Source organism: Asterias rubens, chromosome 12, assembly GCF_902459465.1.
Source record: "Asterias rubens chromosome 12, eAstRub1.3, whole genome shotgun sequence".
Lineage (NCBI taxonomy): Eukaryota > Metazoa > Echinodermata > Asteroidea > Forcipulatida > Asteriidae > Asterias > Asterias rubens.
In genome coordinates, this window is record NC_047073.1 from 13,941,515 (window position 1) to 13,957,224 (window position 15,710).

The 15,710-nt window shown below is 35.9% G+C and overlaps 1 protein-coding gene across 2 annotated transcripts in view; it reads right to left on the reverse strand.

Moving 5' to 3' along the window:
* Positions 1 to 211: 211 nt before the first annotated feature.
* Positions 212 to 15,710, reverse strand: part of LOC117297419 (ELAV-like protein 1-B) — a 40,698-nt gene continuing 25,199 nt past the window's right edge. The window contains exons 3-7 of one of the 2 annotated variants that reach the window (XM_033780449.1): positions 13,708 to 13,811; positions 11,061 to 11,220; positions 9,742 to 9,991; positions 7,198 to 7,260; positions 212 to 5,125 (exon numbers count right to left, since the gene is read on the reverse strand). In XM_033780449.1, the coding sequence (XP_033636340.1) occupies positions 4,789 to 5,125; positions 7,198 to 7,260; positions 9,742 to 9,991; positions 11,061 to 11,220; positions 13,708 to 13,811 (914 nt within the window). In that variant the 3' untranslated portion in view covers positions 212 to 4,788. The remainder of the gene's footprint in view (positions 5,126 to 7,197; positions 7,261 to 9,741; positions 9,992 to 11,060; positions 11,221 to 13,707; positions 13,812 to 15,710) is intronic. The other variant, XM_033780451.1, reaches the window with a different exon arrangement.

Consider the following 15,710-nt stretch of genomic DNA (forward strand, 5'->3'; position numbering starts at 1 on the left):
AATTTATAACAAGTTCACAAATATCACAGGACTACTCTGAAGAAAACCAACTGTTAAAACTCAATCACTGTTTTTTTCTTCTTTTTTTTGCATTTTTATTTCAACAACATGTAAAAAGTACAAATTTATAGCAATAACAATTACAATGTTAAGCAAAGAGCAAAAATCTTTGTTTCCTCCACAGCCAACATGTTCTGCTTTATCACACAGATTTTTCTCTCACATTTTTTTTAAACAGGGTAAATTTTCTCCCTTTCTTGTCCCAAAAAATGCCAGGTTTTTTTTTCTCTTTAAAATGCAACAGTGCTTTATTTGCTGCCATTCTTGGCTCATAACAAGCTTGTATACACTGCTGACATGGGGAATTTTGCAAGCTGTTGATTTTTTTTTAAGTATAAAAAATCAACCCTGTATAACTCCAGTTAAAACACGGAATGGTTTTACCTGGGTACACAGGATTGCACAGGTGATACATTGTCAGTAATTGTGTCCAAATATCACAACATCATGTCAAAGAAGGCTCGGTGTTTAGATTTTACAAACAGCCAAAGAAATCAGTCTTTGATATTTTTTTTTCTCTTAATCTTTAAAAATTGGAATACAAGTTTGATTGAGTTTCCCTATACAAGAGAAAACCCAGAAGAAGACGGAAAAAGGCTTTTTTATTTTTTCAATTTGTTTTTGTTGCTGGAAGAAAACCCGTTTCAGTTTTAGGTCTGTACTGATTCTAGAACGAGGACACAACAAAGACAAGGTATCTAGGAACTAGTCATTCTTAAAGCCTGGCTTGGCCAGTACTCTAAGAATCTTAGCACAAGCAAAGCACACTACATGGGATCTACATTTTGGAAGGCTGCAACTCCATCGGAGTCTCAGATTTTTGAGCTTTTAAGTTTATGGCTGCTGGCTATAAAGCGGACTATTTTATTAGTACATGAGATGAAATGCTTGCATAGACGACTCGTCTTCCATTTTTGGAAAGCAGCAAGAATTGTTGGTCTTTCTCTTTTTTTTTTAATATAGTTTTTTGTTGATTGCACATTGTTCCAGTTCATCCTCGACTTTGGACAAGAAAAAAATTCTTTCTAACTTTGTTGCTATTGGAAGGCAGACTAACCATAAACCCATTCGTGCATTCTTTCCTTCGCAAGTATTAATTCTTTGCCCAAGTCTAGACGAGTCTTTAACTGATTTTATATTTTTGGTATGAAAATCGTTTTATTCCAAGTTCAACCCGTTCCTCTTTCCTAAACAGGACCCATCCAGCAAACTGGCTGTCCCTACATCTATCTACTTTTTTGAACCCTTCTCTCTTTTTGTACAGTACAAATCCATACTCTGTTATGTACATAATCTGTACAAAATACTTGTGCATGTTTTAGACCTGCTGTCTAAATGCTCAAGAAAGCTGCATTTTATATGGACTTAGTTCAGTTATAAGTACCATTTATTCCTACCCTCGATAAGAAAGAAAGGTTTTTATAGAAAACTAGTTTACATTCTACAATATCTGGGCACTTTGGATCCAAAATAGTTTCTTATTCACATCTTGATACAGAGTCAGTTACTGCAAGCACAAAATAGAGCCCACATATCCTAGAATCTCGGTCTTTGAAAGGGTCTAGTGAGTTGAGGAAAATGATCTCTTTGATTCTTAATTACACACGTTTACATAATTCAATAACAATGATTTCTTATATATGGCTAGGCCCTTTGTTTTTCTTTTTAACAGGTTCATTACAAAGAGTTATAGAAATTTTGTTTTAAATCTTTTTTCTGGAAGATATTAGCACACATTTTACAAGATCGGAGCCATGGGAAAAGGTCAAGAATGATGTTAGACATTGGCATTCAAATATTAAAGTCAGTGACTGTTTCAAGTACTCTATAATGTAAAAACGTTATCTCAATATTACCTGAATAGTAGAAGAAGACCTTACTGCACGATGCTAACACCACATTTAACCTTTCCCAATGTTCACAGACTTCTATTTTTTATAATTATCCTCTTTTTGTGACATTTGATGCCAACATTACTAGTTTGCTGAACCATTTAATGAGTTATTCTCATTGACATACATCAGAGGTTTTTAGGAGAACCTAGCAGGCACAAGGCTTTTCACAACTCCCACCTCTTGCAGTAATTTAAGTTACTAGTCTTTGGTCTTAAATCTGTGCATGGTATACAAGGAGCACTCCCCAACTGATAAATATAACGGAACAACCACCAGTGAAAATGCCAACCAAAAAGCTTCAAATCATCGGAAAAATCACCCAGCATCAGTGACCCACGCCTTTTCGCAAAAAACAACAAAAGCAGATTCAAAACAATTCATAATCATAATAATTTCAAATCAATCATGTTATACGCTTCAACTGGAATAATCGCCACGGATCCCACGAAAAAAACTTGGAGGAATATTAAGCTATATGCACCAAAGCTCTGAAACATACAATTAATAGCTATTGGGAGAAAAATCAACCCCAAATTAATCACAAGTTGTACAGAAAATACGAACAAGAATCCATAAAATTCATAACTTGCAGCTACTACAGGAAATTCTCCTTTTATATATAGAGCAAAAAGCATTAAAATAGAAGCAACGATTAGAATTCATGCAAAAAGGTTATAATGGAGTAAATAGATTCCATACCACCAATCACTTGTCACTAAACACATTTTTTTTTAAAGCAAAGAATCGTAATTAGAAGTTGAACAGTCTATAATACGTTTTTGAATATGTAGCACCTTTCTGCCACAGAGAATTGCTGCAAATTTTACTGGTATTTATGTCACTCACTAGAAGCGGAATTACAAACTGACATTTAATAATAATATGCAAAAAACGAAGTTAGCCAAAGAAACCCATATTGGAGGCTTTTTTACCCAACAGCTCAACTAAAATCACGAAACTATCCAATAAAACAAAACTAAAGCACATGCCGAAGCAAGCATGCTCAACCAGTCCAAAAATAAAGCCCCTGTTTACTTGGCTGCCACCAAGTTTACTTCGTTTATCTCATTTTTTTTTAAACAGTTTTTCTTTTTTGGTTTAAACTTTGGCAGCCACATAGATAGAGGGAGGAATATACAACTGATTTTGTTTTTTTTCTTGTTTTTAAACAGGAACCCTGCTTTTTGACAAACTGCTGACGCTTATTCACACGACACCTACTGTTATTTACACTTTTGTGACCAGAAATATACATATACGGTACATGCATAAATGGGAGCAGCTTAATGGCAAAATGGTCTATTTAAAACCCAACACATTCAAGCTGGGCAACATCTCATAAGCCGCAATAAATAATTCCCATTGATTTTTCAAATGTTTATGATGTGATGAATTTTGGCTTCTTTTTTATTATATTACTATTAGTTGTAATACTCGTCTTCTTCTTGTCACCAAAATGTTAAATTCTTGGTTTGTTTGGAATACATCCGCTTGGTACGCAATTATAACTTTTCTTCTGTTGTCCCACATGGACCCCATATTCATCATGGACTTGTCACCTTTTTGTTTCCTTTGCTTCATGGAAAGACATCCACGTTAGCTCAGTGTAAGCTTCTAGCATGCCTGTTTAATTTATCCACCACAAGATTAAATCAATCATTTCACACATCAAAACGTCATACTTACACATGCTATAAAAATAGATGGCATGATAAGCCTCCACTGAGCTAATTAAAATCGTTAACATAAAAAACAAATCAACTCATCAAGCAGCACAACATTGTGATGCAAAGTCAACGTTTTAGAAATATCTTTATGTGCACTTACTACATCATATAACCCAGAAGCACAGTAAATTGCAGCACTTTTCATCCATCTTTCTGCCTTGTGGTCTTTTCTTAAAAGGGGAGAGAGGGGCGTGTTTTCCCCCAGTCGTTTTGTTTTTACGAACTCAAGTCATTAAATGAGGATCCAAACTTAAAAATGAAACAAAGAGTTAATCTGTTTGGTCATGCCAATAACCATTAATGAACAAAATACCCAACAGGCTGCCGCTGTGTCATCTGGTTTGGACAAGCCGTTGGGAGATTTGGGTATGTTTTCTTGGTCACTTTAAAGTTAAAAACTACTTGATATAAACTACAACAAAAACACAAACACGAAAGCAAAAAGTTTATAATACTTAAAATCATCTCATCTAATAAATTGATAGAACTCACTTTTCAATATAGTTTTTTTTTTCTATATTATTATTTTTTTTCTTCAATTAAATTCCATACAGTTTCAACACAATTTTAATACAAAGAGCTAAAATTAATAATCGTATGCATGCATACATTATAACTACTTTATTGGCATGAACATAAAACTTAACTAAATTTAAACTTGATTTAATCCAAAAAAAAGTCAGGCTTTAAACACGTTCAGAAATTAGTCTTTTCCACAAAATTGAAAACTTTTCAAAAACAATTTTTTTTAAATAGTTATTTATTTTTTCAGTCAAAATAAGGGTATTAACCAATTAAGATTTCACCATTTTTAAAACAAAGTTCAAAACCTCTGGCCCACAACAAAATAACAACGGGGCTAATAAAAAGTCCTCATTAAAATCTCTTACCACTTCTTAAAACTTTTCTCAGACAAAACGTGATTGCAATTTGTCGTCTCCTCTCAAAATCCTTCAGACAGAATGACTTTTTTCTGATTTCTCATTCTTTTTTTGTTAATTAAATTTTTGCTTTTTTTTTTTTTTTTTTTTTTTTTGGTTTCCCTTAACCATCCATGTGATTTTGTTTGAGATCCACGGATGACAAGTCTACCTTAGTTTCAAACCCTACTCATTTTTCGCCTTTTTGAAAGACACCTGCAAAGTGCGCGCACCGAGGCAATACCCATTGAGGGCTTCAATGGCGCGGTGTGCATCCTCGTACTTGGGCATAGTGACAAAGCCGAATCCCTTGCACTTGTTGGTGTTGAAATCTCTTACTACCTTGACGTTATTGACAGCCCCGAATGGACCAAAGAGCTGCCACAAGAGGGACTCCTCACTCTCAGCAGGCAGATTGTAGACAAATAGACACCAGCCGTTGCCGTTGTTGGTCATGGCTTGGAGGTTCATCGAGTTGAGCATATCGTTACATTGTGTATGTGGCAGTGTCATGGGTGAATACCTGTAGAAAGAGAAAGCCAACGGCCACACATATCAACACCTGCTTGCTGGCCATTGTGGCACGCTACATGACAATCTGCCTGTAGTGCAGCACCTAGCAGTTGAGAATCCGCAAAGCATTTTGTGAGAAGTTTGAGTAGAACCTGCAAGTTGACCTTAAGAGCAAACGACCCCTGATAACATCTAGGATTTTATTGCTACAAGACGGCCAGTGTTCATAACAAAATACTATGGAGACTCGAGATGACGCAACAACCATAATAATAATAAAAGTAATTAAGTAGTATTCATATTCTATACTATAAACCACTTGTGAAATTGGCGAGGTAAATTAAAGTGATTTGGGGTTGAACATAGTTTAATAAAAGTGTGGTACAACTACCAATTGAAAAAACCCAAACATGTTCACCAATGAAGAAATTTATTATACAAAATATAACCTATCGAGGTGTTGTTTTAAAGTGTTGACATAAAAAGGAAGGGGGTATTAAAAAATATTAATTTTGTTCTAGTTTTTAAATTTTGTGTCACTTCAAGGGATAGTAAAACCTCTGGGAAAAAATGCACAAAAAAATAATTTTGTAAAAAACTGGGGAACTACAAATGAAATGATAAAACTGCATGAACTCCAAGTTAAGTGTATTTAAGATCTGAACTTGCCAGACACTTTTAAAGTTGTAGCTTAAGTAAAAACAAAGAAGGCTAGTTATATGATTGGTTCCCTGAGATCTAAACCATTGTGAAGTCATCTTGCCTACTCTACTCCACTTCTCTCTCAAAACAAAATCACTGCAAATTCTCAACTTCAAGGCAAAAATAACTTAATGTTAATCATAGAATACATTTCTTTCTAACAGTATTTGTTAATGTTACCAAGTCTTTCTCAAAGTTTTTCTTCTGGACAACTTCAGATTTTTTAAAAGAAAATAATCATTTTCAAATGCATCGTTTTATAAACGTCCACCAAATAAACAAAAGTGAGTGTCACCACAGTTTGAAATTAAACTTTGAACAGACTTGTTGCCATAGGAACAAGATGTCACCACAAACAATAATAATGAGGCTGTACATTTTGTAGAGTGGATATCAACAAAAATCAACAGAAACTAAAAAGTTAAGCAAACCACCACCTTTTAAATCAGAGAGAAAACAAACAAGATGAGTCATTCAGTAATAATGCACACAAGTAAAAAATAAAGAAAGAAAGAATCTAAAAACGACAACTTCAGAACAGAACTGCAAAATGGAAATAAAAACCTTTTTTTGTGAGAATCAACAGAAAATGAAAGAAAGACAAATTGAAAATCAACAGGGTGTTGATATCCACCAACATTATGAAAATTGACCAGGGGAGGGACTCGGAAAAATAATTATAACTCAAATAAAAAACCACAGTCCACATATCCTTTCACCTACAATTAAAGTAAAAATAATTGGTGCAAGTCTTAACATATCAAACAGATGCATGAATATTAAATGACAAACAGGTCAGGGTGTCCAATTCGAAAGAATGCACCAGGTTTTTTATTTAATTGAAACTTTTGTGTGTAACTCGTCAAAAATCATAATAAAATATGCACTGTCATACAGTTAGTAACACAAAATGTGATGATCTCTTTGGAAGAAATGAACAATGGCTGGTACGTTTTAGAGTTTGAGCACACTGTTTCTGCTGGTGTGTGAAAATATATCGTAACTTGCACTTTTGTTTACTCATTTTGCTTCCACATGTGTGCATCAAAGGAAAACATTGGAGAACTTTTCTTGTCTGGAAACTCTCAATTCAGCCAAAGAAATCATCACTTTTGCAAAGGGTAGTCATCCCAACACTGGACGAGTTAGAGTAAAAAAAAAAAAAATAAAGGTACTGTAACAATAGCCCTGAAAACCAACTCAAAAAAAAAAAAAAAAAAAAAAAAAAAAAAAAAAAAAGCGCCACGAACTATCAAACAAATGTCTGGTGAATAACAAACGTGTTACGGAAGCTTTAGAAATCGACATGCAGTATTGAACACCTAGTAATATGTGGCTATAAACTGGTGTTTGGTTTGGATTTTGGTTTGGGGTACTCACATGCTGTTTTTGGGCAATATCTTGCCAAGAAGTCCTTGCATCTTGTCGCTTAAGTGTTGCCACCTACACAGAACATTCACATGGGGAGATTTTCAGATACGAACTTCATTCATGTCCAATTGATCGATTCAATCAATCAATCAACCAATCAAGCAAGCAGCTCACTATATCATGTGTCATGTGATCAATCAGCCAGGTAGGTGAAAGGATACAGCAAACTGGGCTCTTGGAAATAGACTGTAAGGGTTATGCTCAAGACTCCCGAACCCCCTTCCCCGCATTTTGTTCCCCCTTTTTTCCCCTTTAATAAAAAAAAATTCTTTCAGGTTGAGCAACAGGTTCACCCATTTGAATTTAGAAACTAAGTCATGCAATAACTATTTCCATTTCTTTTTTGAGTGGAACTTTGTACATTTTTTTTTTCATTTTTTTTTTCCAGTTCAAACCAATGCAATTCTCAGCTACTTTTATCTCTACCGCGAGACAATCTTCTTTAAAAAAGTCCCTGACTTTCCAAATCTTGAAGTCTTGGATTTACATCAAAATTGTACAAATGAACAGAGTTCCTCTCGTATAACATTTATAAAGTGGGCCGGCCTGTGTAATTGCTGAGATAAAACAACATTTAAAAATTATTGCAGAACGTCCTGTAAAAGAAATAATACATTTGAACACCGTAGCTGCAGCAAGGTAGCTAAGTTGACCTTCAAACTCCTAGCCAGAGATGCATTTGAAATCTACTTTCAATAAAGCATCAGCCAGCACAAAATTTAAACAAAATTTCCAGTAAAGTCAGTATTTTCTTAGAAACTTGGTACGCCTCATTTCTCAAATTTGTATCCTTTGATGTACCAGAAAATGTTTCAAATTTCTTTGTGGTCAAAAATAATTGTGAAATAAGGCTCCACCAGTTTCCATAATAAAGCTGAATTTACTGAAGGTAGAAACCTGTAAAATATCAAACCTGCTTTCAATTTTATGATACAGAGATCACAATCAGATCTTCAAATCATTTAAATTTACTCGGACCACAAGATAAAAAACAAACAAAATACTAGAGCTGGGTTTCTTTAAAGAAGATAAAGTACTGGTTAAGTTGTTGATACAGAAAGTAACTTTTTCTTGAATTCAAACCAAAAGGAATGGGTATTGGACTACAAAAAGCCGAAACACAATAGGAGACTTTCCAACGCTAGGCGGCAGCAGACATACCGGGTAAATTTCCATTGTTTACGTAGTTCTGAACATGCGCATAATTCTGAGAACAATGGATTTACCCGGTAAGTCTGCTGCCCTCTATCGTCCCAGAAAGTCTCCCATTTCACTGTTGCTTGGATAGTAACTAAAGTGAAAACATTTATCAGTGATTCTTTGTTTTCTTTTGGGGGGAGGGGGGGGGGGGTGGTGGGGAAGGAAAGGGGACAGGGTTGAGGTTGTGGTATATAAGAAACCCAGCTCAGTGACAGTAAGCCTAAATACACAAATCTTAAATTTTCAGTCATTTGATTTATCTTTTCAAATAGTTTGTTTGTGACAATCTATGAATATAGTACATTTAATTTGCGTTCTTATTTTTAACAAAATAAACATGTATTTTGCTCAAAATGGTAAGACCTGCTTGTTTTCACATGATCGTCAAAGTCTTCGAAATGGTACCTTTTTGTTTTAAATTTCAACAATGCTCTGCTGTAAGACTAAAATTAATCTTATAAATTCCCCCTCCCCTTGTTACAAATTGACTTTTACTTCACAGCAAAGTAAATCATTAATGGGTGAAGCCACCAGACACAGTTTAAGAGTTGGGTCTTAAAAACCAATGTTCAAAACACAAGAGTAGACACACTGTACACAAACCATTACATCAACTGTAGGCAGATGGCACATACATAAACCAAACATCTTATGTACACTCATAATGAGTGAATTTATGTGCCGTTTCTACCAGCAAGCCAGTCGCTATTTAAAAGCTCGCAACAACCAAGGTGACACAAGCCGTAATGTTTACTGCTTGCCAAGTCGCCATTCTTACTTCCCGACCCGGTAATTTTGCATAATACTAGTAAATAGGAGCCGGTTCGACTACCTGCCCTGAACACAAATAAAATAGATCACTGTTAAGTGCTCAATTAAGACACCATTATGCAGGTTGGACACTCTACTCTATGGCATAATGTACATTATACCCTTTTCAAAAACATTACGGCAGAAATGACCACATTAGCACATCTAAATGTCAGTGGACATTTAAGGTGTTTGTGTTTTAAGTGGGAATAAAATCAGGTTCTAAAACAAATCCAGTCACAGATATAAATGTAGCACACATAGTATACAAGACACAATTCAAGACGGGCTTCTCTGAAATACTGAAGCCAGGTCGATGCCATGTTGTCGTCTATCAGGCGACTTCATCGTCAAAATATTTAAAATGTAAAAAAGACGGATGTTGTGTACCACACTCTCCTTCAACATTCATTCACAGATATTTCATGATACAATCAACCACACTCCCACATCAACACACACGTATACACATTAAAGGCTTACCTGAAGCATGGTGGCATATGACGCATTGGTCCCACTGATCCGATTGGCACGACACGGCGCTGTGGCGACATACATGTCATGTAGGCCTGCTGCAGGACCTTGTGGAAGTTCTGGCTGGGGTTGTTGGCGAATTTTACAATCAAGGGGTCCGTGCCGGCGTCTGGAATTTTATCATGAAGAGCTTCGATGGCTCTTTCTGCTTCCACACGTTTATCATAACGAACAAATCCAACACCGCGTGAGCGACCAGCTACAAAAACAAACAATGTGTACAAATTTGTTAGATTAGGGGACTTTAAGCAACCAATTCAAATCAAGCACTAATGTATGATCAATTAGGTAAGGGATGTTTTGGACACAATATAAAAAATATGTGAAGCATTTAAAAAAAAAAAATTAATCCAAAATGTGTCTCTTTTTATGCGTCACATGCACAACAAACAAAATATCCTAAAAGACTAGGTTGGTGACTCCTGTTGTTTGGAGATGAAATCTGAACCTTCCAGGTGTTGAATAAGAAGATTTAAGAGACTTTCTTTATCACCACAAATAAAAACTAGAGGTTTCAAGACAATACAGAGTTACAAGGTATGTCTTTCAATTTAAAATCAACTTGTTTACAAGGTATGTCTTTCAATTTAAAATCAATTTGTTTTCAATTTAAAATCAATTTGTTTTCGCTCTCGGACTTTCTTCATCACCACAAATAGAAAACTAGAGGTTTCAAGACAATACAGAGCTACAAGGTATGTCTTTCTTCCCATTAGGGACCATAGTGAACAGAAATGGCTTGTTCTAAAATGAGCATCGCAGCCACAAACAGCCGCAAGTGTTATAGTCAACCAAGAAGCCATGTCCTGAATCTTTATTTTCTAATGTTTTTGTATAATCTCAGAGCTGGAAATTCTCCCTAATTCCACAGAAAGTAGATGCAAATATTGGGAGCCCCTCTGAGATCTACATGTGAGTAACAGAAAAATATTATTCTTTTTCCCCATACATTTTCCTAGCATTTGAACCAACAACCTCAAGATTAATGTGCTGATGTCATAAGTAAATAAGTTGCCTTGAAATTCTGTCCCCCGTATGGGAAATTATAAAAGGCCGGATGAGGACGATTTCAAAAGAGGGCGCTATCAAAAGAAGTTTGTATGGGGGATACAATCTCATGCCACACAGACACTCTATCATCTTCAAATTATTTAAAATTTACCCAGTCAGTTTCCCTTGTGGTTTATTAATTGATAGTTATAAAATCACACAAAATAAGACACTACAAATAAAAGTGAAAATAGCATAAGATGATTTGATGAGCTTACATGTGTTTGAGTCCTGGTCATAGAGAAGTCTGGAAGTGATGATGTGGCCGTAAGGACTGAAGAGTTTATCAAGATCCTCTTGTTTGTAACTCTTTGGGATACCACTGATGTAAAGGTTAGCATCTTTAATGGCTTGACTGCTTGGTCTAGCATATGACACCTTGAAGAAAAAAAATACAAAGAGAAAGCAGAATTAACTTTTGCTCGAAGAGTTTCTAAGATTTCAATTCTGACTGAGAGATAGCTAAAGAGCTCTCATTGGGTGAATTGATAAAGAGTCACTAAACAAAAAAACACTGGGGATTGATCTCACAAAGCACTAAGATTCATCTTAAGACGAGTTCTCAAAATTGCCACAGTGATTTGTATTGTGACATCAAACTTTTCCTAGCAACTAAGATTGATGCACAATTACGATCAATCTCAGCCGTTTGTGAAATAGGCCCATGGAAATATATTCTAACACAGAAAGAAACTTGCCTAGCAGAAAGCAGAAACAGACTACAATATTGCCAGAGATGGGTGCCCTGATATATATTGCCTAAAATCAGACATTTTTTTAAAACATGGGCCAGAATATTTCACCTCCCAGCCTCACTTTGGTTACATTGACTTGATTGGGAAAAACAAGATGATTATACTACAATGAAGGCACAGTGACTTGGCTCTCATGGAAAGCCCTTCACATCAGAAGGATTTCCAAACCCGGGTTACATTACGTGTAGGACTTTTTCAAATCAATTTGTTTTCGCTCTCTATCAAACAATTGAAAAGTGCACCCATTTGTATGCACTGCACACAAATCTCAGCCATTGGTCTCCCTTTGACCTCAATGAGGGCGCTGTTTAAGATTGGGACATCATAGGCAAGAGGTGTTTTGGTTTACATTTTCAGTGATTTCAATGGGAAGTAGAGAAGTAGATTCTGAATCTTAAAAATGTCACTTCCCATTTTCTTTTCAATTTACTTGACATTTCTTGATATTACATTAAAGGTCGTATTGCTTTTTTTTTTTTTTCCATATTTGTCCACTTAACAGAGAATGATTGTTTTTTTTTTTCTTTTTTCTGGAACTTTCTGCAAAACAAGGGAGAGGTGCCAGCTCTGCATTAATGAAGGGAAAACATGCCTTCATTCGGATAAATGCTTAAGATTGACAAATGGCTCTCAAAATGACCAAGCCTTGAGTCTCTATTTCGAAGGGGCACAGAACTGGTAAGGGGCATGTCTATGAGGACTTTGCACAGCTCCCCAGGGCACCACAGCAAAGCACAGGGCACATGTAGTTGTTTTTTGGGAGATCTGAATTACTTTCGGACGGCGCGTTTCTAATGTCTGGCAGCTTAAATATTTTGTTGTCAGTAACTGGGAGACCATCTCATATCGGCACACTAACAAACATGACAAGCCTATTCCCAAGGGTGCAGTTACAGTAACATTTTCCACATTATTTCAAGAACTTAATTAACAATAATGAAACCGATCTGCGGCCGGCTGCATGCGGACGCAGTAATTTTGATAGTGCCCAGAGTAGATTTTCTCCACATCACTTCCTCATGTTTCCCATGGGCTGATAACCGTGAAATCTTTCCATTAGAACCTATCAAGTTAACGCAATAACATACACCCTCCCTGTAATCATCATAGACCTGATATGACAGAACTATCATGAAGCATTTCATGAAACCTGACCTGTGTGGGCAGTGGGTCGGCTCATTTCCCTCGCTCTATTTTGGTCCCGCTTTGATAACCTCTAAAGCGGGAACCCACGTACACAAGAGTCGGAAACGACCCCTTCAACAAATTAGAGAAAGATCATCAGCATGTTATCAGTCATAATACTTGCACCAGAAGCCACCAAATCCTAGTGCCAATAACGCAACGACCAACGCAGCACTAAAAAACAACAGCACTGTTGAGTGAACCCCTACAGGGATTTAGCTAATGCACATAAGATGCGCTGCCAACTCGCTTTAGAGCTGAACCCTAGATCTTGACACGGCTCCCTTTTTTGGTAACGCTCTCTCCGTAGCTAGAAGACTTTGTCACTATGGGCCCCTGCACATGGCTTATACTATCAAGAATCTGTCTGCACTAGTCTTAAGCCAGCTTTCACTGTTAACACCAAGGTTGTGGAATCTCTGGATTTTAAGGGTACATTTTCTCCATACCAGACTTGCTTTCTGCACAGGCTGGTACCAGATTGTAATAAAGGTTGACCGAGGGTGTGACACATCCATCAACAGCCATGATATAGCAGTAGCTACAGAATACCAAGTAATATCTACCTTTTCAAAACTCTTTGTATTCTTACATTTTAGGTTCCTTAAAAGTATAGATTTTCCACACAGAAAATAGAAGAAAAAACTCAGGCTAACAATATTTTGTTTGATATACTTTTTCAATAAAAAATGTCCGTTCAAAATCTGCAGAGGATATTTAAAGTATTTGATGCAATTTGTTGAGTAGTTCCCCAAAATTACAAATGACTGCTTAAATTATACACTAAAAAAACTATAGAAAAATGAAACAATTGTAAAAAATTTCTGTTGTCAACATATACTACAATGAAAGAAAAACAAAAATTGGGAAAACAGAGTGGAAAATTAGGGGGAAGAACTAAAATAAAAATAAAAAAGTGAGGTACCTTGATCATCTTGGAGGACAAACGGAGGCCGTTGAGCATGGTGAGGGCCTTAGCAGCATCCGCTGGCTTCATGTAGTTTACAAAACCATAGCCCAAACTTTGACCTGTGCATTAACCACATTAAACCAAACTTAAAAATCTACATCTAGTCAAAGTAAAATAAGTAAGAATAAGGAACAGAAAAGAGGAAACAAAAACAGTAAATTACAAAAAGTGGTTTTTCAGGCATGCCAAGGTAATATATCACATACAAATTGTCTTTTCAGTTTGACTACTTTTGATGTACTTTTAAAATTGTCAACTAATTGGCATGAGTGTATCCATTTGCATTAACAACAATAACAAATCACAGATTAAAAGAAAATAAAGCAATTCTTCAATGGTAAGGTGTTACTGGATTCAAATCAAATATATAAAAATGCACTTACAAGATTAAATTCAACAATTTCTGTAACAACTGAGAATACAAGAAGTAGACACAAATGCATTTGTCCACAATTTAATTGTCAACAATGTTATTGCTGCCAACTTGTGTTACAGTTGCAGCCAAGAATCACTGAATGAGTTAACTTTAATCTACACAATACAATACATCAGCGAATGTACATGACGTATTGTATTGCAGTTAACAACAACAAAACATAATCAGTTAATTGCTTCAGGTTCATTGTACCATTGGCATTACATGTAATAAGCTCATTATCCCTCAATGGATTGGAAACGTCTTAAAGGCGCTCTGCCAACAATATTCCTTCCTCGCCGAGGTTGATAAACAATATTCACAGATATTGATGAGGAAGGCGGCGGGGACCTCAAGCTATCATAGTTGAACCATGATTTTTTGTTGTATCACTTCATGGATCCCAACAAGGATGACATGTTTTGAAACATGTCTTCCAAGTTTAAAACTTAAATTTCAATAGCTTTGCTGGGCCCAATAGGGCTGCTTGCAGAAAATATCGCTTAACTGTTTTTTGGGTTTTTTTTTTTGCTCAGCAGAAATGAGTGGGATACCAGTTACAATTTGTAATTGAGTGACATGGCAGTTTAGTATCCTTATCCTTATTCGAGCTTAACAAATTTGTATGCTTTTAAGCAGCTCTAGAGTCTAGGTCAGTGACCCGAGACGACCCAGGGAGGCCAAGCCAACAACTGACCAGACACCCTGGTGTCATCCAAGTGACATATATCCAGACTCCCGCTACGTCCATCACGTCCTTCAAAATGGTAAATTCACAAGGTTACAAGTCTCATCCATTAACATGGGAGGCACCATGCTGGTCTCATTATAAACCAGAAGACATCTTAGACAAGTGTCTTAGGCCAGCAAGAAGAGTAGACTCTCGTCTCCTGCTGATTGAACTGATGGAAGGTAATTCTACACACTTTGTTTTTATATGATGAGGAGAGATGATGGATTTTTATCAACAGTCGACATCAATTATTGCAAATAATTTGCTCACCCATCCCTCAACAATTACGTATTTTGTTCTTCACCTTTTGATCTCATAATCTCCAGATAAAAAAAGTTCCAGCCAGTTTGTTTTAAATAAAACCATTAATGTGAATGTCTCATTAAGTAATATGGAATTTTTCATAACTTTACTCTAAATAATTTGGGGTTGAACAAAGACAAATTGACTAGAGCGGGATTTGAACCAATGACCCAATGAAATTATCAAGCTTGCACTCTATACCACTTGAGTTATCTACATGTAGCCCTGATTTTAAACTCTGAATTTCCTTATAAACTTATATCATTATTTCCTTCAAAGCTTGAACCTTAAGAAATGAAACATAAATTGAGCTCGGAGATTCCCATGTAAGGTCATAGCTTGGAAAAGGAATGTCAGATATGTGTGTGTACCTTATCATTAAGAACATTTTGATTAACTCTTTAATTGTCTAAATATCGATGCAAGAATGTGATGTGAACAGATTTATCACATCAGAATCTCATTACCTTTTTAATTATTATCTTATGCAATCAATCTTCCCTAGAA